This window comes from Dendrobates tinctorius, unplaced genomic scaffold (assembly GCF_039654945.1).
Source record: "Dendrobates tinctorius isolate UK_male_01 unplaced genomic scaffold, ASM3965494v1 ptg000027l, whole genome shotgun sequence".
In the NCBI taxonomy this organism is placed as follows: Eukaryota; Metazoa; Chordata; class Amphibia; order Anura; family Dendrobatidae; genus Dendrobates; species Dendrobates tinctorius.
Genome location: NW_027361695.1, coordinates 13,191,130 through 13,218,248, shown reverse-complemented (window position 1 = coordinate 13,218,248; position 27,119 = coordinate 13,191,130). Strand labels below are relative to the sequence as shown.

The 27,119-nt window shown below is 37.2% G+C and overlaps 1 protein-coding gene across 17 annotated transcripts in view; it reads right to left on the bottom strand.

Annotated features, from left to right (window-relative positions):
- Positions 1–3,569: 3,569 nt before the first annotated feature.
- Positions 3,570–27,119, bottom strand: part of CADPS (calcium dependent secretion activator) — a 482,209-nt gene continuing 458,659 nt past the window's right edge. For all 17 annotated transcript variants that reach the window (XM_073569792.1, XM_073569796.1, XM_073569794.1 and 14 more), the window contains 2 exons: positions 13,215–13,319; positions 3,570–4,838 (listed from right to left, as the gene is read on the bottom strand). In XM_073569792.1, coding sequence (XP_073425893.1) covers positions 4,659–4,838; positions 13,215–13,319 — 285 coding nt within the window. In that variant the 3' untranslated portion in view covers positions 3,570–4,658. The remainder of the gene's footprint in view (positions 4,839–13,214; positions 13,320–27,119) is intronic.

Here is a 27,119-nt window from a genome sequence, read left to right as displayed (position 1 = left end):
TGTCTTCAAGCCTGCCAAAATTCACAGAGTATGGTAGCTCTCTTGACAAATGTTCAGAACAAAGATCTGATGAGGTGTGTGACTAAGCTTGGTGGACACAGAGAGGGGCTTCTGCTTATTTTGCAGCTATGAATCCTGCTATTTTTATTTATTCCATTATTATTATAATAATTATTATTTATATTTCTTTTATTAGTATGTGTGAACCACTAAATTTATGTACAGAACGCTTATATTCATGAAGTGTATAAAATAAATTAATACTCCTTTAAACCTTGGAGATTGTTGGAAATCATAAGCATGTAATTATTTTGTTTTCAACAACCATAATTTGTATCCCCAAATGGTTAGGAATGCGTTAACAAACTTCATCGTATGTGTAGAATTCCTGACTTCAAGTTGAAACCCAGAAAAGAAAATTATATTAGCTTGTTGCTTTTCCAGGTTTTCTCTTAGTAACATGGGTACATAATGACTGGGGATGATGAGGAAGAACTCTTAGGTTCCCCTTCACCAAGGGTAGGAGAAATATTGGCAAAAATGGGACGCAGGCTTTTTTCAGACAACAGTAAAGTGGCTGCATTTTTAAATCTCTATTATGGTCACAATAACTGGGACACTGGGTTCAGCAAAATAGAGGAGCACTAAAATACGGCTTTCTGTAATTGGCTTTAATGCATTTTAAAAGAAAAATAGTTTAAAGAGGTGTCCAGGACTTTTATATTGATGGCCTATGCTTAAGATAGGTCATCAATATCTGATCAAGGAGGGTGCGACATGACCGCCAATCAGATGTTCCCGATGTAGTCGTTGGCGGCCAGAACTGCTTAGTTAGTGAGCACAGCTCTGTCGACAGTTTAGTAGCCGATGCCGGGTACTGCATATCCTCCCCCTCTTTAAATCAATAGGGGATGGATGTGTAGCACCCAGCCGCAGCCACTATTCCATTCACAGAGCTTTGTAACTCGGTAACTGAGCACCGGGAAGTGGTGATCGGTGGTGGTGCCGGATGTTGCACTCCCATCGATCCCATACTGATGACTTATCCTAAGGACAGGCCACGAATGTTAAAGTCCTGTACAACCACTTTAAAATAAAATCAAGAGTTGACATCTTAAAGTAGAGTTAAGTTGTGTATAGATGGACTTTATTTGGTGAAGTATATTTGGTGTCCTTTTTCTTACCTTTGCCGTTATCATTCTCCAAACTTGCAGAGTGGCTATGGTTTTTCGGTTACTTCGCTGTATACCTTGAACCATGGATTTATCTCCACTTTCTGTTTTTTATTCACTAACCCGTTTGGCTGTTTTACGTAAATACTAAAATGGGCTTTTACATCTACAGTCTTCAGACCTGCATTAGTCAGCACTGTGTTAATATAGGAAAACCGGATTGTAATCACACTCCCCAGTTCCAACAACGACTCTAATCTTTGTGTATTGGCTGTGACTTATTTCAGTGACTGGCTGCTGCAGTGATGTCTGTAATCAAGACAGCACCGCTCCCGCCAGTGCACAAATGCTAGATCGGTGAGGGAACACTGGCTCTGGGACCTGGAAATGGTGTAGTAAAATGAGATAGCACTTAACCTCTCTGGTTGCAGCACTGGCTCTGGTCTCTGTGTACTAGCTGCAGTGGTGCCATCAAAACAACAGTGCACATCTCCGCTGCAGTCAATCTCTGAGCTCAGCAGCTTATGTCATGTACATTGGTAGAGCCAATGAGTACAGTGATTGGCTGCAGTGTTAATGAGCTCTATAGCAATGACAGCTGCAATGCCGCTAGTACACAGATACCAGAGCAGCGGTGGAGACCTGGAAAGGATACTATCTGGTTTTATAATTTTAACATACCGCTAACTAACAGAGGCCAGTAGCTTTTAAGTGTAAAACTTCTCAAAAGCACCACATCAGCATTATTTAAAAATTTGAGTTGGATTGGTGTTACTATCTTATATCCCTGCACCTAGTATTATACTTACCACCCAATGTCTTTAGCTCTTCCCAGCGCCACTATGGTTCCATACCGCCTTCTTGTGACCGCAACGTTTGGCTGGTCAGACGTCAGAGGTAACGATCGCAAGCTCTCAACATAAGTCTACGAGAGCCAGAACAAAGGTCTCATCGACTTGCATTTAAAAATGAGCTCCGACTCACTCCAGCAAACAATGGAACGATCCGACTGGTTACAAACCGCTGGAAACCGACCGGATAAAAGATGAAAATGGCATCTGGTAAGTATGAGACTAGAGATATGGAATTTAGATTAGTAGCGCCACTCCACTGCTGCCATAAAAATAAAACATTGAAGTGCTGCTTTAAAGAGAACCTGTTGTGTCCAGAAATGTTATTTACCTGCAGAGATATGGATAATCTGCAAGTAAATAGCATTAAAATCTAGTTTGACTACTAGCCAACATAGATCCTCCCTGCCGTGACTTGCGTCCAGTCAAGGGGCTGTGCAAGCAGCAGCTACAGTCACCGCTCACTATAGAGTGCGAGCGGTTGTAATCACTTACAATTTGATTGACAGTCAGCTCTGCAGCATGTCTTTGTGCAGAGAAGACTGTCAAACAAACTGCAGGGCCCTTACATGGCAAATCGTGAAGAATGACCATCTTGTTTTGTGACCTTGAGTGTTGGGACGAAGATACCATTGGTGCAACATGGGCAGTTGCACAGGAGCCTAATAATTTCCACCTCCAAATCAGAGAGAATCGTGCCTTACGATGATCTACTGGACTGCAGAGGACCCATATATTGTTTTTGCACAGTTCAGTCTGTGTCCGCTCCTGTTTCAATGGGTCATCAACGCAACCATTTCTCAATATATCGCTATTTATATACATATGAATCTGATTGCGCACTGCACCCATTGGACAATGGCGGTTTTACTCACAGCTTCATCCTACCTACCCATATAATTTTAGGCTTCCAGCCTGAGAACGGTAAGAGTTTAGGTTCCCAGAAGTGATGAGAGACTGTGCTCAGATAAGGTGTTATCCGACCATGCTCAGGTGCTAAACGAGTGTCTTTGGCGTGCTTGAAAAATTTATTTGAGTCCCCGCGGCTGCATGTCTCGTGGTTGTTTGACAGCCTCTACACATGCAGCCACAAGACATGCAGGGATTTCCTGTTTGTTAGGCATGCGCATGTGTTGCGGCTGTCGAACAACCGTGAGGCACGTTGGTCCGGGACCTTGAATATATTATTTGAGTACACTGTTGGCATCCAAGCATACTCAGATAATAAAACCTTATCAGGGTATCATTAGTTCCTGCAAAGAAGATTGCCTTGTCATTGGCTGTTTGGCTGCGGCATACATGAATTGGCCAATTTATATGCTAAGTATCTTCGTTTTTAATATGTTTTCCATGCCAGTAATGTAATTCCAACTTCATTACTTAAAGGTTTGCACACTATAGCGTTACGGAGTGCAGCTTCACTTTGCGGGTTACGTATAGAGTGGCTTTCCTAACTTGCACCTGTTCACACTCATGTTTCTGTTTGGAAGTGGCGGTCAGTTTTTTTTTACATTTTTCTCTCAGTAAGTGATGACACCACACTTAGGACATCTGAATGGTTATTTATTGAGAAGCCACAGTCCTTACACTTTTACAACTGTAGGCTTTTGTAAGGCAAAAGCAAGATGGATCCACTATTTTACACAGATAAAAAGCTTCTTGAGGGACCCCGGTGACATGCAGTTACTGGTCAAAATGCAATGTACATGGCAGATATAAAAACAATTGTGAACACAAAATTATGTAAATTAAGGTTACAATCTACGGAAATAAGTATTGTAAATTCTTATAAACACAGTTTATAGTCTAAGTCTGTTATTAAAGTTGTCTTTTTTTTTTTTAGATTTTTTTTATACATACACTTTTATTAAAACCTAAACAAAATGTAACATTTATAGAGACGTTAACATAAAATCGTTTTTCGTTTTTCTTTTTTTTTTTCTTTTTTTCAACAGTTGCTTGTTCGGTTGTCTCAGATCTATGACGAGAACAGTTGTGGGTTTTTTTTTTTTGGAATACTAATCCGCCGATATGTAACCTCTAGGTAACTAACAGAATGTTCAAGTAAAAGTGTATGACTTTTCGAGAATCGGATGTGATAAACCTCGGAGTTTCAATGATGTATCACCGTAGATAAACCTCATTGGGTGTAGCCTCTTTCTTTAATTTTTTCATTTTTTTTTTTCGGGGGGTCGGGGTGGGGGTGGAAATAAAGCCTCTATTGTTTCATTCATTTGAGCGGATGGCATCCACGCAACAGAAATGACATTACTATCACTCATAGGCACAATAATTTACCATCGACGTATATACATTACAGGAATGAAGCGTTTGATTTTTTTTTTTTCTGAAAACAGGGACATACCTAGCATGTTTTCCTATATACTTCAATTAACAGTATTAAACAATGGTGCTCTATATTGCTTATGAACCTATATTTTTGAAGTCGGGAAACCCATGAACCAAATGTAGTGCGTTATTTTTCTTTTTTTTTTGTCATCACACAGCTAGAATGAGAATTGTATTGGAAAAATCGGTATGGGCATTTGGAGCGGACAGAAAATTCCCTAATGTGGCTAACAGACATGCACTGGGTACCGGGCTACATCCCATAGAGACTCTACAACCAGATCATTTAATCATCTTCTTCGTCTTCTTCATCGCTGTCCTTCATGGTTATGCCTTGGAGGCCTCCACCTTCGCTGACTGAAGCCGTTGCCTCCTCCACCGTTAGCCGGTTTCGGATTGTATCGTAGGTCTTGCTGTTTAACGTTGAGTCCAGTACGCCTTGTAATCGGAAATCTCGATAGGTTTTCTACAAAGATGGATAAAGATATTTATGTAGCATAGATTCACACCGTCTGATCTTTTTTCAGATCCAATAACCAGTCGAAGGAGGTTTTTAACTCAATAAGGACATAAACATCAAATATTTAGAAAATCCGGAAAAGGGTACGATGTCCTGTAAAGCACTTACCGTATTTTTCAGATTATAAGATGCACTTTTTCCCCCAAATTTTGGAGGAAAAAGGGGATGCATCTTATAATGCAGATATACCTTACCGGCCACAGTGGAACAGGGTCCTAGGGTCGCTGCTGGGGGAGGCAAGAGTGGCGCATTGCTGCAGGCCGTGATGAGGGGGTGTTCCGATGTGTGCCGCTGTGGGTGAAAATGGCTGCGGTGATCTGTGGTGCGGGTTTCCACCGGCCTTTTGTAAAAGCCCAGAGCCCCCGGCATATCCATTACTGCGATGCGGTGGCCTCCAGGAAAATGGCCGCTGCTCAGATTGAGCACCTGCAGCGGAACACCCCTCATCCCAGTCTGTGGCCTGCAGCAACGCTCCACACTTGCCTCCTTCAGCAGCGACCCTGGGACCTGCTTCATTGTAGCTACCACCTCCCGGTAAGCAATAAGACGCATGGCTTATAAAAGGCGCCACTATTTTATTAAAAAATGTTTTTTTCCTATTTTTCTCCTCAAAATTTGGGGTGCGTCTTATAATCCGGAGAGTCTTATAATGCGCAAAATACGGTATAAAGAAAAAATGTGCCAGGACCAGAAAATTCGTAAAAAATACATATAGAAATTAATAAAATTTCTCTATGTATTTTTATGAACTTTCTGGTTGTGGTCCTTTTTTCAATAAGGACGTAGTTTTTAGCTTCTCCTTAGATGCAATTAGCCGCTAATGATAACGGCTGATAGTAAATAAGGTGAAAATGAAGTTGATACATCGGCGGTGATGGCGACGTTTTAGAAATTTCTCTCTTCACACCAATTTCACTGTAACATTGGAATTTTTTACAGCTTTACACACGGCACCACTACAGCCCATTATGTTCCCGATAGGCATAACTTATTAGTGACTTGTTTAATGAGGTGATGATTCTGTGATCTTAACCCTTGCGAAGCAAAAACACCTTCACCCAATGTTGTGACAAGTGGCAATTTCCAAGAATTGAGAGTTATACATAAATACGACTGATATAGCAGATTTTCTCAGCCGGGTATCAAAGGCTGACGTTATGTGCGTAATGTATGTAACAAATCATTTTTAGTTAGTAGATTAACTATGTTATTAATTAAAAATATATATTGTATAATGAAGTGATTTTAGAGTGCATATATTGTTTTGAAAAACATTAATTCTTTTTGGGGGGGAGGTGATGATAAAAATAGCAATTGTGGAATATTTTAGATTTGCTGTTTAGGGCTTTTTGTAGCATTCAGCAGGTGAAATATTTTTATACTTTATTTCTACTTTATTAAATGGTTAGTATAATTGTGGTGACATAAGATGTATAATATATGTATATATATATATATATATATATATATATATATATATAATAATTATTATTTTTAATATCTTTTTTTTGGGGGGGAGTGATGTCAAAAACAAGACCTCTGCAATATCTTAGCTTTTTTTTAGGGCTTTTTTTTATTTTACGGCATTTGACAAGTGGTACAAATCATTTTTTCACTTTATTAAGGGGTCATTACAATTATGGTGATAGCAAATATATAATTTTTATTTTTTAAAAAGTTCTACTAGTTTTGCATTCTAAACACACGGAAACGTTTATCTTTTTTTACTTTTTCCATCAACTCTGTTGTATAAGGACTTGGCTTTTATAGGATCAAACAGCAGTTTCATTGGTACCTTTTTAGGGTACATATGACCCTAAAAAGTTACCAATGTTTTCATTATTGCTTATGTTTTTTTGGGGGAGAAGGATAAATAAAAAAATAATACCATTATTTCTATTTATTTGCTAACTCTATTTTTAAAAACGCAGGTAAAATAATATGACCAATTTATAGTCGGGTCATTTTGGAAATGGCAATACCGCTTTTATGTACTTTTTAATTATGTATAAAAAATATAGTTTTTTGTCATAAAGTATTTTTTAAATTAATTTTTTTGTGATTTTTTTAAAGATATTTTATACAAAAAGTACTGTCTTCCATCAGATGCCAAATTACAGATAGTAATATACAGGATTTTCCCTATGGGTGGCTAGTGCTGTAATACGGTGCCATACCGGAGCAATATACCGTATCGTACATGTAAAAACATGATAAACCTTGAAAAGACGACCAAAAAAGCCCAACATGAATGTAAAATACTTCAATTTATTGGACAAACATTACAGAAAAGATGGGAAAAATGGGAAACAATGAAGTGCAATCAATCGGCATAATCACATGGATGTAAGAGACAAGGTGCTAGGGCCAGTGAAAACCAATGTCTCACTAAATTTCATCATAATGACCATAAAAAATCAATCGATGAAGGATTAACGATCCAAAACGTGCGTCGGGGTGGGTGCCTGGACCATGACTACTTGTCTCTGCCACTTTGAGGTAATTTGTTATGAGTTTCTATTAACTCTTGATGCATTGTCAACTATTGGGCACCATTATGTATGTATAACGTTTCTTAGGGACCAACTATGGGTCCATTGCCCTTCTTTTTGTGGTAATACACATCATGAATACTTAGTGGCTTATTTCATTGTATTTTTGTATATACATTGATTTTTTATGGCTCAGTAGTACTCATGATTCCATATGTTGGCCCTTCCTATGAGGCCGAATCTACATGGCAACTTTGGCCTTGACACAAGTCGTTTTCTGCAGCTTCTACATCCCAACGTAATGCAGGTGAATGCGGGCAAATTGCAATTTCTTGGATGCCGTGATTATGATTATTAAGTTGGTAAAAGTCAGAAGTATGTGGATTTCTTGAGACTTGATTGTTATGGTTCTTTAGGGATTGCAATAAGACCCCAGTTTAGCTGCAATGTTGCAGTGGAGTAGAGCGATTTTGGGCTGTGAAATCAGTGTTGAAGCCAAAATTACCATGTATTCCTGGTCTTCGATAGCTGGCGGCCAAATGATTCGTCCGGCAGCTACCTTTCCTGACTCCCTCATACACAAGAACACTCAGCTCAGGCAAGCATTCCTGGGTTCTCTATGAGGAAGACACTGCCAAAATCTTCTGGCAGTGACTTATCTCCCTGTTGAACAAAAAGCATTGAGAAACTGAATTCCAGCTGCCCGATCTTCATGTCCCGAGGCATATTCTGTCACAAGACAGTTGGGAGGCTCCCAATGCATTAGATCTCTTATTTAATATTTTAGATATTATATCTAATGGTTACCTTGAGACTCAATGGACAATAAACTCGAGAAATGTAGTGTTGTCATAAGGTCACTAATCAACCAAAGAAATGATTATAAAAATGCTTGTTCCAGATCACTGACCTATGTAAACATACCTCCGATAATAAAGTAATGAAGGAAGGAGAGGGAGGGATAAGTTCCATATATATCTAGTTAAAAAATCACCTTTATTAAAAAGCTTATGTCATTAAAAAAGTATGAAAAAATATAAAACAGGAAAAAACTAATATGAACTTACGCATTTCAGACCTATGAATAAGGACGCGTTCTAATCCGAAACGCGTAAGTTCACATGTGTTTTACCTCTTTCTTTTATATATTTTTTATACATATTTTAATGAATTATGCTTTGTAATAAAAGTAATTTTTCTTTACCTACACTATTTTTCAGCAGTGCTGGAACTTATCCCTTCTTCCACTGCCTTCATTACTTCGTTATCTGCTTATGGTTGCTGGCCTGGAGGATTCTATGCACCGACCTATAGGACTCTGTGGCATTTCTTGCATTGTAGTGGTAAGGGAATTTCTCTTTCTCCTTTTTCATTATACCACCGATAAGGCAAGGAATAAGAAAAATGCTCATTCATTGGCTGACTTGATCGCTTATGAAAGCCCCTAAATAATAGTTGTCAGCAGCATATCTCCCCAATTAAACATGGAATACTGCCAACAATATGTAGACTACATGGTGAGAAAATGATCTTATTAAAAATCATTTTTCCCCATATGTCATTTGCCCTTTTTTTAAAGGGGTTGTCTGGGCAATAAGAAAACTTCTCAAGGGGGCCCACGCGGAACTAGTACATGCTACATCATGGTCTGACTGCATGTACTAGGGATGCCCACATTCTAGGAGTCACATGACTGCTCTGGTCTGTGATTGTCTGCGGTGGCTAAGTTATTTTCAACAGGACATCATCAGAAAAACATCCAATGGCACACCACTCAAGTCACCTGATTGTAGCAGCCAATCACAAGCCACAGCGTTCCTGCAGCTAGTGGATCAGCGATGTCTTGACTTCCTGCACCACATCATCCTGTCCTGCATCCAGGTTGGTGTTAGTAGGTGAGCATCAATAATGCCTCATTCAGATGTTAAAATTATACATTTGAATCTCATTTGTGGTTTTCACGAATAGCACATGTACCTGTGATAGTCTATGGGGTCATTCACATGTTGTGATTTGGAAAATCGTGGATTCATGTCTAATTTTGATCCAAAGGTTGGATCAAAATCAGCGATGCAAGTTAATGGGTCCGTGAAAAAATCGGACCATACTTGGATGACATCTGAGTGTGGTTCAATTTTCACTGTCTGTCAGAAAGGAGAAGGTGGATAAACTATTTTTCCTCCATGTATGAGTAAAGCTGATGACTCTTGGACCACACTCTGGTCAAACTCTCTAGAAAAAATGGTCCGTTTTTCACATATGTGGCAAAATCAGATGTTTGAATGAACTCTTTGTTTGTTTTTATAAATCGAAGCCTCTGCAAAACTTTTCTTTTTTCCCATTCAACCCCCTTAAATGACTTGTAACTAGAGATGATCGAATTTGTTCAGATTTGGTTCAGAATATGATCAGAACCGAATATTGTTTTTGCAATATTCGTCGAACACAGCTGAACTTCATTAGAGTCAAGTGTAGTAGAAATTACGGAATATGTTCAGAACCGATCATAAGACATACATTCCGCCTGAATAGTGTTCGAATATGGCCCGAATATGTCAAAATCAGATTCGGGGCCAAAATCCGAACAAATTCACTCATCTCTACTTATAAAATCTTTGATCCACACTCTTTTATGAACAGACGTCTGCTCCAGTGAGCTTCACTTTAGACTGGGGTAACGCACAATTTTTTGAAGGGATTGGTTGGCTGCGTAACGTAACTGATGTCCTAAATGTCCCATAGGAATATTTTACCCAAATGTAAATACCTCCTAATAATAGTTAACATTCATCGCTTATGCACACCGTGATGGGCCTGTGATCTCCATTGCCCGCTCCTCCATACACCAATCCTCCTGATGAACCTTGGAATATGGGGAAACACGTTGAGGTATAACCGATGAACATTATTTTCTTTTTTTACATCAATTCTGATCTTTATTACAGACTTGGCTTTCAGTATTTCATCTGAACTATCGTACATAATCTCAGCTTACTATCCTTAACTATTACTCAGATTTGGGTCTCCATTATGGCAGAGTTTGACAGTGCTATATACAGTAGGTAGAGCCACTGTCTGAGCAGGGGTGCCACATCTCATCTGATTATAGGGTACCTATCCCGTGGCTAGGAAGTGTCAGTATAGGCTATCAATATAGGGATTCACCAGGTCCCTAGTGTTTCCCGGTGTTAGTGGACCAGATATCCCTACGTCCACACTTCCATTGGACTATTATATCACAGGTCCATATTATTACTTTTTTGAGGTTTTTAACATATTTTCTATGTCTATCACCTTGAATGGTTTACTTTTTTATGGTTTTAATGCATATCTAACAGGGAAGAGTGAACTTGCTTGGCTAAGGTGTTATCTAAGCATGATCCGGTGCTGACCAAGTTACTTTGGAGTGCTCGAAAAATATGTTCGATTGCCCATGACTGCATGTCTCACGGCAACCAAGTTACTTTGGCGTGCTCGAAAAATATGTTCGATTGCCCACGACTGCATGTCTCACGGCGACCAAGTTACTTTGGCGTGCTCGAAAAATATGTTTGATTGCCCACGACTGCATGTCTCACGGCTGTTCGACAGCCATGACACATGCAGGGATTACTCAACAAACAGACAATTCCTGCATGTGTTGTGGCTGTCGAACAGCCGCGGGGAATCAAACATAGTTTTCAAGCATGCCAAAGACAGTCGGTTAGTACCCGAGCATGGTCAGATAACACCTTAGCCGAGAACGGTCACTCATCACTAATATCTAATAAACATTTATTTTTTTAGGGATTTACACGTTTCAGCGAGGGGTCGGTTGGCGTTGCGCTTAAAGGACCTTGTCACTAACACTTGATTAAACACTTTGAAATATTTTCCTTTTATTTCGAAAGAGCAACAATACAAACCCAAAATGATAATTATTTAATAAATAAATTAATTCCTAAATGTGAGTTGTCTGGATTCTACGTATTAACACAATGCGTCACAGTCATTATCGTGCATCCCACTGTAACAGATTTTTGGTGATGAAAAAGCAGCGGCAAAAGCTATTTATAACTGACGCCTGACGTCTCAGCGAAAAAAGGAAGGAAAGAAAAAAAAACCTGATGTCATTGGAATTCACAAAACAAGGTATCATTATTAGCAGTTTAAAACGTAAGTGTCAAAACACCTGCATAATAAGCCGATTTAATTAATATTACAACTTCTGTACCTGGGGACGGCACAAACGTTCTATATTTCAGGAACGTCTTAAGACGTCAGACGCTGATAAAGAAACACGTTTGGTACAATGTCTTTATAAATCTTAAAGAAATGCTATATAAAAAGAGTCCAAATTGGTAAAAAAAAATATTTTTTAATTATTTTTTTCCCCCCGTTAATTTATTAAAATCCGGAAACAGAGGTCTAAGATTAAAAGCAAATGCACTTTAGCTGGAATGAACGTTATTTAATTGAGTAAGCTCTCCTACAATCTTATTTCATGGTAAACCACTGTGATTTCACACTGAAATAATTATCATTAGCCCAAGACACGCATACACAGGAATAAAAATATACTTTCCGGGTATGTGATCTCACCTTTGTGATCTCTTATAGTTCAGTGTAAACACCCATTGTAAGAGAAACGACTTCAGTTAATGATGAGAACAATATCGATTTGCATTTTCTTCAATGATCATTGAATACATTAAGTCGCGCCGCGAAGAAATATTTGCATCGCTAGCGGAAGCATATATTTTTTTTAGCAAGTGTATGAAATTCTAAAAAAATTATTAAAGGATTTTACTATATTATATTGTTTATATATTGACTTCTTTTTATTTTTTTTTTAGTAAAATCATTGGAAAGTTAGTAAACTGTCATTATTAAAATCAAAAGAAAAATAAATAACTAATTCCAAGAAAAATAATGATAATATCCATTCGTTTAATTATATAAGACACAAAGCAAAAGAGCAGCACAATAAACTATCTCACTGCAAATTTCTATCTAGCTGATGCATTCTTTATTTCATTACATTTCACTTTATTTATTATGTCCAATAGTCATTTTATTAAATAATTATTACTGTATTCATGTCTAATAGTATTTTTTTATTAAATAATTACTTATTACTTTATATAGTATGTCTAATAGTCATTTTATTAAATAATTATGTATATATCATGTGTAATAATCATTGTATTAAATAATTGCTTTATATATTTTATAATATTTATTTTATTAAATAATTAGTTATTACTTTATATATCATGTGTTATAGTCATTTAATTAAATAATTACTTTATATATTTTATAATATTCGTTTTATTAAATAATTAATTATTACTTATATATTATGTGCCATAGTCATTATATTAAATAATTACTTTATATATTTTATAATATTTATTTTATTGAATAATTAATTATTACTTTATATATCATGTGTTATAGTCATTTAATTAAATAATTAATTATTACTTATATATTATGTGCTATAGTCATTTTATTAAATAATTACTTTATATATTTTATAATATTTATTTTATTGAATAATTAATTATTACTTTGTATATTATGTGTTATAGTCATTTTATTAACTAATTACTTATTTCTTTATTATGTGTAATGTCATTTTAATAATTTTAGTTTCTTTTTCCGAAATTTCTAATTATTTTAATTACTTTAATTGATATGATTTAAAATAAAAAAATAAGCATGCTCAGTGTAAAATCTTAAGAAGATAAAAAAAACAAGATAACCAATCACATGAAAAAAAATAAAAAATAAAAATAAGACAAGCATTACATATGATAACTACGTATATAAAATAAAAATAATATACCTTGACAATCCTAATGAGGGTTTTCAGCTGATAGATATGAAGTTGAAGGTCCATACGGTCAGTGAGCCACGTGCAAACAATATTCATTGAACTGGTGTACCATTGCTGAAAAACAGATAAAAGTTCTCCAGACACACAGTAAAAAAATAAAGCAACAAAAGTTTAATAAAAGCCCAATTCTATTTTTTTAATTTTTATTTTTTTTCCAATTCGGAAAAATAATTTTATTTTTTCTTTTATTTAAACGCATTAATTAAATTGCTCAAAATACATATAAAAAAAGGAGAGGAAAAAAAAAGCAAAAATAATACAAAATGTAACAACGTAATAAAACATATTTCAACTTACCTTTTTTTTTAAGGAATATGTATTAAAAAAAAAAATCTGCACTTGACTTATATAAATGTAACCGGAAACACAAAGACACCTACTATAATTGCCTCCCTGTAATTTATTCTATGGGTGTTTGCTTTTCAGCATGTCGGATAGATACAACCTGAAGCGTAATAACTTGCTGTGGGTTTGCATATCCGACGTGTTATCAATTTGCTTTAAATTACAAGAATATTAACAGAACACATACACATACAAATGAGCTTTGATCAAGCTGTCGAAATAATTCTTCCCTCTTAAGAGGGTTAATTTTGCTTCTTGCCTGTGAAAAATGCTCGAAGCTGTGTCACTGCAGACTGCCACCCCTGCAGAGCAAGATGTCTCTTGAGCAATGCACTTCTAAAATACTGTTTAGAGATTCATATTTTCATTTCCACTTAGCAACACCGACATGGCGCTCTCATTCATCAACCGGCACAACGAGCTTATAACTACTGGCTACCCTACCTCTAAATCGAAGAGTAAAATATATACATTACAAAAAAAGGGGTTAAAAAAATCTACCGTAGGATTCTTTGTACGTACGGTAGACTCACTCTACAAAACCCGTTAAAAATAATCCATCGTTTTGTCCCAAAAAAATTCTAAAATAAAAATTGCAGCCTTAGCCTGTAATATAACTGACCCAAAAATAGTAGTAAAAAGGTTTTAAAATATTGGGGGATGTCAAATATGGAGTAATATACTACAATGCTCAAATCAAAGTGTATATATATATATATATATATATATACAGAAAAATAGGTATGTATAAAAAGGGTATAGACAAGTATAGGATTTAAAGAAAATACCATCACCGGTTGATAAGAAGAGGAAACCGTACGAGTTTGTTGGCCTGAACATGAGGCGGCAAAACAATTAAGGTCTTATTCAGTCAATTTTGAATTGTGTTTTTCCTTCATTTTGTATCTATTTTTCGGTCCATTCTTCTTTTTTTTTTTCCGTCGGAATGGTATCTGAGGTTTTTTTGTGACCAAAAAATAAAAAAAGCTTCCCTCGCCCATTAGACAGAAAACTGATAGTATTAGGATTCAATGCAGATGGCATTTGCGTGCTGTCTTTCACAGACTAATTGACTTGAATGGGTGATTTGGTTTCACAAATTGGAACATCCAATTCCATATGGCTTTGGGTTCTATTCGCAAAAAAAAAAAAATTCCCTAAACAGAACATATATGTGAAACATAGAAGTGTGAATGATCCCCAAGGTTCAGTTACGAAGAACTATTTAGTTGCATGACTGCCATTGATTCATACAAAAAAAATACAGTGTGTGGTGCCTGGCATATTGAAGTGTTCAAAAGTGTAATTGACCATTGTTTTCAATAATGTTCATAAGAAGTGTACAAAAAAATTAGAAAAAGTGTCAATTCAGTGCGCCAGTTGTGTTAGAGATAAGTATCTCAGGAGACTTCCAGGGTAGACCATCCATGGTCCGGGTGTGGTGCACTGGTCTGGCTTCCAGGTAAAAAAGCTCTCTCAATAGTCCAAAAGGGGATGTTCTCCAGCCCCAAAGATAAATATTTAAAACTTATCCTTTAATCATAAAAAAAGCGAGCATGTTCACATATTAAAAAAGAAAATCCATAATGCTTACGCGTTTCGGGTAGAATAACCTTTAATCGTAGCTATAATTAAGGGTTTTTCTTCTCGAAATACATAAGCATTATGGGCTTTCTTGTTTTCATTTTTTTCATCCTATATGATTAAAGGCTACATTTTAACTCATTTACTTTGGTGCTGAAAAACAGACCAGAGAAAAAGTATGCCACAATTTATCAGTCAAAAATAAGCCACTGGTTCGACATATGTTTAGTTAATATTATGTGTTAAGCATAGAACATCATCGCTAGTAGATGGTCATACAAAGTCATGTAGAATGCCGTTAAAAAATACAATCATACATAAGCAATAGAGAAAAGCCCCATAGGACCCTCATCTATCAACTAAAGTAGATTGACGCAAAACGCATCGCTTTTCTTTAGGTGTATGCACATCCATAAATTACATGCCCATTCCTCGATTTGGGCCCAATGGGAAATGGGCAATTATTTATTTCCCCTTTGATGGTGCTGAAGGGAAGCAGAATACTTTCCATAGAGTTGTTCCACCTATTACAACACCCAGTGATGGGACTCCCCGTGATCGGCTTATCCAGCGAGGACCCATCCAACAAGGGATTGTAGACGGTGTCAAAATCGTTATTCATTTATGTACTTTTAATAAAAAATACAATAGTTAAGTGGCAAGTATTGAGTAGGTGACAACTTTATAGGAGATAAAGCTGACACTTGAAAACAGTTGAACCTAAAAGTGGAAACATTATTTTTTTAAAAAAAAGAGGAATAGTAATAGTAATTGTTGCACCAGTATGATTAAAAAGAAACTATTTTATTGGGGTTCAGTACCAATTACAATTGCCGATGTAATACATGAGTTTCACACAGTAAAGAGTTGTACGGTTCCAAATGCTGCACTACTCCAATACAGTAAACACAGCTATGTCTTTTCTAGCATTATTACATTGTCCAGACAAAGGGACCGGTAGAATCCAGAAACACCTACACATTTTATCAATGATGTAAAGTTGTATTGTTAAACAAGACACAGTACCCAGTGTTTATCGCATGAGAGGAGCGCGTTTTTCGAACGCTTCAACTTTCTACTGTATGAAACTAATTTCAGTTGATGGACCAGATTGGATTCGGGAGGATTGGCGCCGGGTGCACAAGGCATTACCACCCTTGTACCCAGATGCTTTCCCCATGAAGAGCTTTTCCATTTCTTCATTTTCATGTACCCATGTAAACATTTAGGTCTACAGTGCTTCTATTGTCTCATTCTTCTGATCGGAGGGTGGTTTTAAATATTAGACTTTTACCGATGGAACATTGAGCTACACTTAGGATTGGCCATTAACATTTGATCCCTGATTCCATTTGGAAATCCGCACTTAATTTAATTATTTTAAGCAAATGTTCAATTTTTTTTCTACAGTAAAATTAATAAATTGATTTATTTATCTTTTTCTACTATTACATAACGTTACTAAGCCCGGCTGGACACATGATGCAAAATATGTATGTATAGTAACTTTGAGATACATTAAACCCACAAGGAGTTGTATCTCCTTCCTGTAGACCTCACAATGCATCGGATGTTCTGCTTTCCACCATTGTAGTTCCAGACAAATACAATCCATGTTCTGATTTTGATGAGATCAGTGCACTTAAATTGATGAAATAATCTTTCTATCAAACTAAAGTCCGCTCCCTGCAGGGCAGAAGCGGTAAGGTGTGAGGCAAATTATTAGGGGTCACCACCTTAACTTTTCTTACAGTGTGGTAAATTTTTAAAAGGGTCATAATATAATTTGACATTTCCTTTTTGGTAGTGAAGAAATAATCCATTAGAATAAGTTTATGCCCCATCTATGCTCAGAGATTGGAGCAGGTGTTTAACTACGAGCATAAATCCTTCATTTAGATCCTTTGTAATTGCCTCTGGTGACCATTAGCAAATTATAGAGATCAGAGCAAGAAAGTGAAAATGTATATAGATTTTTCTCCTATTGTCTCATTAATAGTCATTTTTCTTCTATCACGTCGACCACCACTTAATTTGGTGTGAAGTTTGCTTATTCCCAGCTGTTAAATGGACGAAGCTAAGCATGGTTGGTGCACATCATGGCTTACAATATGTGTACGTAACAAAATTTCACTAACATCTAGAGCGGATCTTCTCAAGCTTCTTCGGAATGGCCTTCACAAGCCAGAACAGGTATTGTCTTGGCCTCACCAAAGGTCAAAGTCAATGCTAAATTTAAAAGTTGATCCAGGTTTTGTTTTCTGTTGGCTTCCTAAACCAGATGTGATGTCAAAACAAGACCAAAAGTCAACGATGTTGGAAACCAGAGATTGGTGAAGACCTATGGAGAATATAATTAATTTTGCCAAAATTGTCTCACTACACACCTGAACTAACTCACTGACTGTGGATTTTTCACCAGTTACACCCACTTCACAGTTCAAGAAGAATTCTTGGAAAAGGATAGACAGGGCTTTTACACTTATGTTGGCAATACATAAAGTGTTGTCCTACTACATTTAATTGATAATAGATATCAAAAAGAAGAAGCATCCACTTGTCAAGTTCAAAAACAGTTTGGAGTGGTTTATCAACATGTCTCAACCTGCACCTATCTATTGGATAACATCAGGACTTATCAGACATGGTCTGGAGGAAACATGGTCATCTACAACTCTAGGGTATAGCTATAAGGTGCATTGTAGTCTACAGTGGGTAAGACATTTCTTCTCTATTCCGTAAATTAGAAAATATTCTCAGGTGCCTCTGAAGTGTTAACTAGCTCCTTCTACACAACTCAATGCTTAAATCGAAACACCACCACCATGCATCAACCAAAATTCCTTTTTGCAGATTTTCATAGTAAATAGTCAGGTATTTCAGACTGATAAAGAACGTCAGTTCCATAGAAGTAACTAAAATCAGAAGAGCGTAACTATGGCCAAAACAAGGGAAAAAAGCTGCCCAACACTCTCAATAATCATTCCTGTTTTTTTAAAAAATATATTATGCTGCTCATTACCATTTTATGGTATCTTTTTAATTATAGTTATGCCCCTGGTCAGTGCTGTTGTCTGTTCAGCATCAGCATCTTTAATACGTTTGCTCCTGTGGAGATCCAGTCTGTCACCTACTGTGGTGGAGAAGGCCCGGCGGCTTGTAGTTGTGCTAGTAGAGGTTATATTGCACTTTTGAACAGGGTCTAACAGAATTCTTTTTATTAGAAAATTGCTCATTCTTCGCTTAAGCAAATAAAGTCAACACAGTTCTATTACCAGCTGAATGGGTGCTTAAAAAAATCATCTAGAGAGTAACTCCATGTTCACGGTCTAGAAATTCAAAACTTCTAAGAGGTTCCCCACTTACTATTTGTAATTTTTAACTCTCATGCATTTACAAATGGAAAAAGCACCAGTGCCAGCTTTCTTTGCATTCTCTATACATATATCCCACTCATTGTTAAAGATACACTCATATCAAAGTTTTTATCCTCTTAATATATTGCAGTCATCATATTATATAGCACTGTGTACTTACAATTGCTTATTTTGCCCTTCTATCTAGTTAATGCTTCTCTTTTTCATTAGGTCTATGACATGGCTAGCTGAATCCTTCTAAGCTCTATGTAGAAACATGAAGTGTCTTTTTTTCTGCATGAGTCAGCATTAGAACTACAATTACATATCAAGGCAAAGTCCTTGACAGAGAGTAGGAGCAAAGCAGCTGGGTCAGGAGTTGAAGAGGAGGAGAAACTGGGCTGCTGGGGATTTTGCAGAGGTGTAGAATTGAGGTTCCAATGATGTCTCATGCAGGGAAAAGAAACTTCATGTTTCTACATAGAGCTTAGTCTTTTTGTAATCACATGATGTCATAGACTTAATGGATAAGAGAAGAATTAACTGGGTAGAAGGTCAAAATGAGCAAATGTAGTTACACAGAGCTATATAATATGAGGACTGCAATTTATTAAGAAAAAACTTGGATGGGAGGAGTCCAATTTCTCACAACACAAAAACAATATATTATCATGACAAGCAAGGAAAACCCTCAACAGGTTAAAGTGTGAATCACAGACTCTTATAGTAGAAACATCTCCCTTGGCAGAGTATCACAAAATTATATATTTTTTTTCAAAGCTGGTAATCTTGCGCCACTCATCAATGAATGTCAAACCAAGAAGAAAGGTAGTGTATTCCACATCTGTAGCTACACCATTCAGTAATACCAATAACAACATGGCCAACACTATTAAAGGACACCTAACTTTTTCTGTCCATATTTCTATTATATTTCTACATCGACTTAATGTATCATAAGAGGTTAAACATCTACAAAAAAAAATATGTATACCCCTGATTATTTTTTATCTCCCGGATATTCTTTTCCAGCAGGAGGGGGAAAGGACCGTGCTATGATACGCAACACATAACATACTTGTCTCTGAATATATAAATTGTAAAAATTGATATGAATAAATCTTCGAGTAGCACACATTTTTGGATTAACTGCGTTGAGAGCCTCTTGCTCCCAAGGAGGTGGTGTCATTACACATACCCCCGTAACATCTGCAAAAACCCCCCAGTTTCATTTTGTTAGGTCTCAATCGAAACATGACCTCTTTGCTCTTTGCCATGAACCTGTAGTTCACACTCCGTACTTTACAGGAAGCGGCGGCACTCCCCAGGGGTGCTGCAACGGAATTGTGTAAACCAGATGCAGCGCGGAGCCTTAATGCACCTGAAGCTGTTGTGTTCCTCATTCAGAAGCTTATATACTTGTAGATTAAGGTCCCTTCAGCTTTTTTTTTTTTCAAAAGAAAGGGGGACAAAACCAGGAATGCTCATAGGGCTGGGATGTCAGTGGGGAGGCCCGGGGATTACAAGAAACCTGGGACTCTGCCTCTTTCTGCCTTTGCTCGTAGTTTTTTTTTTGTATGTGAACAAGTGCTACACAACAGATTGAAGCTGGTATAAAGGCCTGAGACTGTGCAAGAGTGTCACGCTGTGCCTCAGCTGTGCTTGCAATTAGCAATAAGCATGAAATCATTATTGTTGTAGGAGCTGATGGCAATCTGAAGTGACAAGTTTTACAAGGGAAGTTCTGGTGGGGATGTTTGAGGAAGCCTTTTTTTTCTTATTTTTCTAACAGCCTCGTACGGTCAATTCTTCTTCCTCTTTCATGGTATTTTATTTCTCGATGAGGGGGTTTAACTTACTTATTTCCCCTCTCTCGAATCTACTCTAAAAAAAGAAGAGAAAAAAAATATCCAAAAACATTTGCCTTAAATTAGCAAAGAAATTCTTGTTAAGGGGGCTAGAGATTAAAGCGTACAAAATGACTCAGCAGGTGACTTTTTGGGTAGATCTAGGGGGTTGAGAAGTCTTTAAAACGGACGACAAGACATTTTATGCTTCTGACAAAAGGACAAAGTAATCCTACCTGCTTGCTTTAACCACTCTTGTTTGTCCATTATTATGTGCTTTAATGCTCATGAGAACACAACTATTGGCGAAACGACTCAATTTCCATAGTAACTCACACGAGTGACCCCGGTGTCAGCGCCGCTTTCACAAATCCGACCGATCCAAGCATTTCAAGTCTCTTTAAAGCCGAGACAGATATTACTAGGCAAAACTTTTTTTTTTTTTTCTCTCCAAGGACTGAACTCTTTTGTTGGGAAATATGGCTTTGTTTGCAGATTCTTAAAGAAGTCCTTTCAGGCTGTAACTTTTTTTTTAATTGAATGTATCTTGGGATTGAAAAGCAAACACGGTAATAATACGGAATCGCTGTGTACACAAGGGGAGCTTGACACCACGTTTACGCGTACACAAATAACGGCGCTCGATTCTCAATATCAAATCCCTGACACGGTTGAAAGACGATAAAAAAAGAAATGAGAAAAGAGGAGAAGAAAAAATAGATGAAGAAATACATTTAAATAATTTTATCGGAAACATTATATATACGCAATAGAATATATATAATAGAGAATACATCTTCCAATTTAAGTCCATTTCCAAAAATCATTGAGACAAGAGGAGGTTTAATATCAGAGATAGTACTGTCCCGATTGGGTTCATCTTGTCGTGGTGTGATGTCTTACGCTTTATTGATCAAAACAATGTCAACTAATTATCCTATGTTATTCACATTTACTATTACTATTTGTTTACTTTTTGCAGGGTATTTCCTCTTTTTGTTTTTATCTTAGATTTTGCCTGTTAGGTGGCCACAGTGTGACCATGTACCTACAAATTGCACATATACCAACATATGTCGTGGCTCGTTTCATTTTCCAAAATCCATCTGTTGTACCCTACTGGAAGACTTTTTTTTAATCTCCATGAACCATGTTGAAGCTCAGTTCACATCATGGGGGAGATTTGCTAAGTTGGGCATTTTTGAGACTAGCCTTAAGCCCATCACACCCATTAGATATCTGTCAACCAAACGGTGGTTTGGCCGATAGTGTCAGCCAGCAGCCATCTCGGTTGCCTCTCACATACACATGCGCTCGCTGTGCCAAACACCCCTGCCGCTGTCAGACATGTCTTATCTTCAGGAGAACAAAAGAATCGGAAGTCTGGAATCGGACATGATGAATCCTTAACTCCCTTAGCAATCAATTGTATGGGGACCCGATACAAATTAGACTGTTTATCGAACACATCGATATCGGCTTAAGTACAAGGTGCATGGGAACAAAGTATGTCAAGTATACCAAGAGGTATATGGCGCATGATATATTTGGCATATTTTGGGCTATTTCAAACATGGAAAATGAAATCTACATTTGCTTTGAGAACTTATACATTTGCACTCCCATTTTCACCAATTTTTGGCAAAATTAAAACTGAAAGTTTTAGAAAGTTTGTCACACTAATGATAGAACCACCAGATGAAGATAAGTTATCACTTATCCACAGTACATAAGATAACTTATGAATTGGATGGGATCCGGCTGCTAGGACCGGTAGCGATCGGCAGAATGGGGCACCTTTATCTCTGTTAGGATGGGGCAGATTTGTGAATGCTCAACTGCAGCTCCATTCATTACTTATGAGGCTGCTGAGTGCGGTGTTTGGCTTTTTATGGGAGCCCTATAGAGTATGAATCAAGCGTAGTGTGCATGCTCCATTCTAACAGGGATAAAAGTGCCCCATTCTGTCGGTCGTTGGGACCCCCACCGATCTATACGTTATCACCTATCCTGTGGTTAGGTGATAACTTATCTTCACTGGAGAACTCCTTTAAGCTTGTACATTATTCTTTCCACTTTACAAAATTAGTGTTTGGCAGAGGAAAATATTCCAATGTATATGATGACTTGCCCATAGACTTTAATAGCTAAACACACTATTGGCATATATCTGGCATTCATTCCCTAAGCAACTTCTGGAGGTACTATGGCCATGTACTCAGCTATCTCCAGCAGTCTTATAGAGAATGAAAGGAGTGGTGGTGCTCCTCGGCGTGACCACCGCTCCATTTTGACAATATTTCAGAGCCCTGTTCTTGTAATAATGGGGGTCCCATTGTCAACCCACACCGATAGGAAAGTTAGCACATATTCTGTTGATCGGTTTCAATGTTAGGAATAACCCTGCAAATGAATTTGTTTCTTGCTATTGAACTGATCACAATTGCGGAAAGTTTTTTTTTTTTTTACACTAAAACTGTAAAGATTTCCTGTAAAAGGGAATTTACTAAAATTTTATTTCAAAGATGCCTTGCAAAAATCTCTAGTTAGAGCCTTCCATCATCTCTCTGCCCTTAAAGTCCAAGCTAAACAATTACTATTCTTGACTGAAATGATTTCTGTGTTGTCAAGTTTACAGGATGCCAACAAGGCTAAACTTTCTCTAGACATTATTAGCAAAAAAAACAAGTACGTAGTCCAATATCCATGGCTAATCAATATATACAATAAAGATCTTAATTTTAAGGGCAATGTTACAGGACATGTGGAGAGGACATTGCGTGTTCACAGCTGGCTTAAAATGTCCATGTAATGTTCCAAGATAATTCAACAAGGACAGAAAATACACATTTTTTGAGGAGTCCTAAAGTAGACATAACAGCATCTGCCCCCTTTAGTTAGCGCCTATTAACGACAAGCACATCTTTTGAAATGCAAATTCACCAGCTTTGTAAATTTTTTTCCCCAAAAAATGATCTGCAGCAATATGATTTCTTGTGCATAGCAAATTTTGCAAAACCTCCAATTATCTTAAAACCACATGTAACACTCTGAGGTCTCCTAAAACTATACTGAACACCATTCAAGTTTCTTTTACTTAAACTAAGCCTTTGTAATGTCCAAGTAACCTCAACCTATTTAGCTAGGGGAAAATGGATCGATGCTGTTTTCCACTGCTGTGCTATCACACACTATCTGTAACGTTTATTCAGTGTTTTTTGGTTTTCACGTCTAGTTTCAGAACTATGATGTCCTCTCACAGTCCAGATTCACCATAAAATGGCTGCTGTATTCCCTGCCTCTGCTTTTATAGTTTAAGATATCGAAAGAGAGGCTGGAATGTTCAAAGGGGGTATGTGGCTGGTTTTGTTACTTCTATGTCAATGCTTCCAAAGTGCACAGCCGCAAATCCCCCCCCACAATCTCGTACCTAAGGGGTATGTTCACACGTTGCGTTTTACTGTACCAGCAGTTCTGAAGTCTCATGCAAATGCTGCTGATTTTTTTTTTCATTTGCAGATTTTAAGCAGATTCATATCTGCAACATGTCAATTCTTTCAAAGTTTTTACAACATTTTTCACCCATTCAAATGAATGAGATGAAAAAAAAGGGTAGGCAAATGTAGGTATTTAATTTAGCATCTTACCTGTCAATGCTCCAGTATTTACCGCAGATTTTTCTGAAATTTTAACTTTCCTTTAGGTTTTTACTGAACGTGTTCACATTCCCTAACTCGCTCAAATTTCCGATAGTCAAGCAAATTATTTTAAAAATGAAGACACTAATTTTTAATTAGACATTTACTTTAGTAACAGCCTGGTTTGCTAGTGTCACAGCACACGGTGTATGTACAAGGACTATCTAATACACAAAACGTGTTTATAAAAAAGTGTAGTTTAGTTGGCAGGTTTTCATTAGGAAAAAAATACGCGACTTTTATGTGAAGTGTGAGCCACAATCACTAAATATAGCGCTACTATTTATGTGCCAAAAAACTTCGAAAAGTTTTGATACATGTTCAGTTGTTGGTATAGAACTACGAGGGCAAAACTAAAAGATCAATAGATTAAAATTTGATATTTAATATTTTCTTGGGAAATTTTAATAGGTTTACCTTGTCAAAGGGAGAAAGAGTCATCGCATTACTGCTACATTCATTTAGGAGGTAAAACTACCTGAAAAATATGTAACCAGTAGAGATGAGCGACTTTGCCTTTTTTAGGGTCGAGTCGGGTTTCATGAAAAACGACTTTCTCAAAAGTCGAATCGAACGAAATCGGCCGACTATAGGGAAAAGTCGGGAAACACGAAACCCAATGCAAGTCAATGGGGAGAAAAGTCGGCAGTGAGTGGAGGACTGTAAACACACCTGGCATGAATTTTAACCCTAGAGGTGATGAAATCTCTCTCTCTCTTCTCTCTCTTTCTTCTCTCTCTCTCTCCCTCTCTCACTCCTACTCCCACTCCAGCTATGCTCCTGCTACGCTCCGCTTCTCTCATTGGCTGAAAAAAGTCAGGTGCAAGCATTCGGCGAAACCCGACTTTGGCGCTTGGGTTGCCAACCGCATGGCTGACTTCACGCTGTGGTCGGGTTTCATTTCATGAAACCCGACTTTGGCGAAAGTCGGCAACTTTTGAATCTGACCGACCTGTTTCGCTCAACTTTAGTAACCAGTGTGAAATGTAACGTTTTTCCATCATACATGACGGCACCACGAGAGAGAGGGGATCCACCCAACAAGGACAGGAGGAAACATTCAAGATAAAAGGGGCGGCTCCTCTCTCCGCATCAATTGGTGGAGAGAGCAGACGCCTCCATCGACCAAATCTGTAAGGTGGCCACTTGGTCCTCTCCGTCTACCTTTTTTAAACATTATAGGTTAGACCTATCTGCTACCTCTGATCTCACATTCGGGAGAAGAGTGTTACAAGCAGTGATCCCTCCCTAAAGAGAATACAAATCTCTGTAACTCTCTCGTGGTGCCGTCATGTATGATGGAAAAACACGGGTATTACATACCTGGTAATGTGTTTTTTCATGAGACATGACGGCACCCTTATATTTTCTCCCTATTGATCACATCATTAGTTGGGTGTGTTATTAGCATTATACACTCCCTTGGGTGTTGGAAATTTAGTAGTGTAAAGGATGTATTATTTATATGTACACTAACCGTGTGGAGTTCCTCTCGTGCTCTGTAAAACAACTGATGCGGAGAGAGTAGCCGCCCTTTTATCCTGAAGGTTTCCTGTCCTTGTTGGGTGGATCCCCTCTCTCTCATGGTGCCATCATGTGTCATGAAAAAAACACATTACCAGGTATGTAATACCCGTTTACTTGCCCTCTTAAGCAGTCAATTCATATTTCTGTTCCAAAATTGCGGATATTGGTGGGATCAGCTTATTATCTAATGATTAGAGGTCTCCCGACTCATATGCCAGGGAAAATAAGGTTCAAGTCCTCATTGCTTTCAATGGGGTTCTGGTTCAGGTTAAAGTTCGGGTACCCGAACCAAACTTTGGACTAAAGCTTGGTCGAGTACCAGAATCCGAATTTCCACGTGTCCACTCATCCCTATTTCTGATTCATCATTTGCATTTTTTTCTAAGTCATTTTCGTTTTCTGTGTTATGGTATGAGTTACTCAAATTCATCAAAAATTGCCCCTAAATTTTGACAAACTCAAGTTGTGTCGAATTTTATAACTTTTTAAAAATTCGCAATTGATGAATATAAGTTGAAATATCTGAATTTACTACACTCTGCCCAAAAAAGTGGAAAACAAAAAAAGCAAGCGAGCTTATAAAAAATTGACTAAAAAAAGGCGTAAGGCACACAAACCTAGTGAAAAACTAACGTAAAGGCAATGATGAATCGGGGTCTATGTCTTAGATCCTCAATAGTATGAAAGACAGATGAAAGTTTAGAGGAATTCTTTGGTTGCAATCATCGTGCGTAAGGGTAGGGTTGCAAATTATTCAACTGATGGGTGTAGTTACTTTGGTGGCATTAAAGAGTCATAAATTACAGTTTATTTTCAAAATAATTTTCAACTTTTGAAAAATGTAAAATAAAAAGGGCAGCGCTGTCCAAGAAGGGTCGGAGCACCACGGGCCTGAGAGAATTTTTTTTTAACAAACTGCCACCGGTGATCTTAGGTTTTCTGAAACCGCAAAAGTCCTTTTAAGTCTTCATTCCCATGATGAGTATTTGGTGAATGTTTGATGTTGCAGATTTTCTGCATCATTTCTCCACCTATCAAGTAAATTAATTTATTTGCATTTTTTTCATTGCCTTTTTTTACATGCGTTTTTATCGTGTTTTTGACGTTGCGACGTTTCATCTTTTTTTGGTTCATCATGTCTTAAAAAAAGCTGCTTTGTTTCCAAAACTTGGTATTTGGCTCTGAAAAAACTTACCTAAAACAGTCATTGGCAGATCATAGGTGTTTTTCAACTGGGTCAGTCCCTCGATCCTTGTTCACATTCACATCACTTGGCAGGTGAAAAGGTTTTGAATACTAGAGTAGGACTGTCCCACAAGGGTTGCCGTGGCGTGGCGGGATGGCTTGTACATTATTTTGATCAAAATTATGTTTACTAAATACCCTTATTATTATTATTATTATTATTACCTTTATGCATTATTTGCAGTTTATTTTTTACTTTTTATTTGTGTTTTTTGCTCTTTGTGTTTTTCAACTGCAGATTTTCCGCATCCA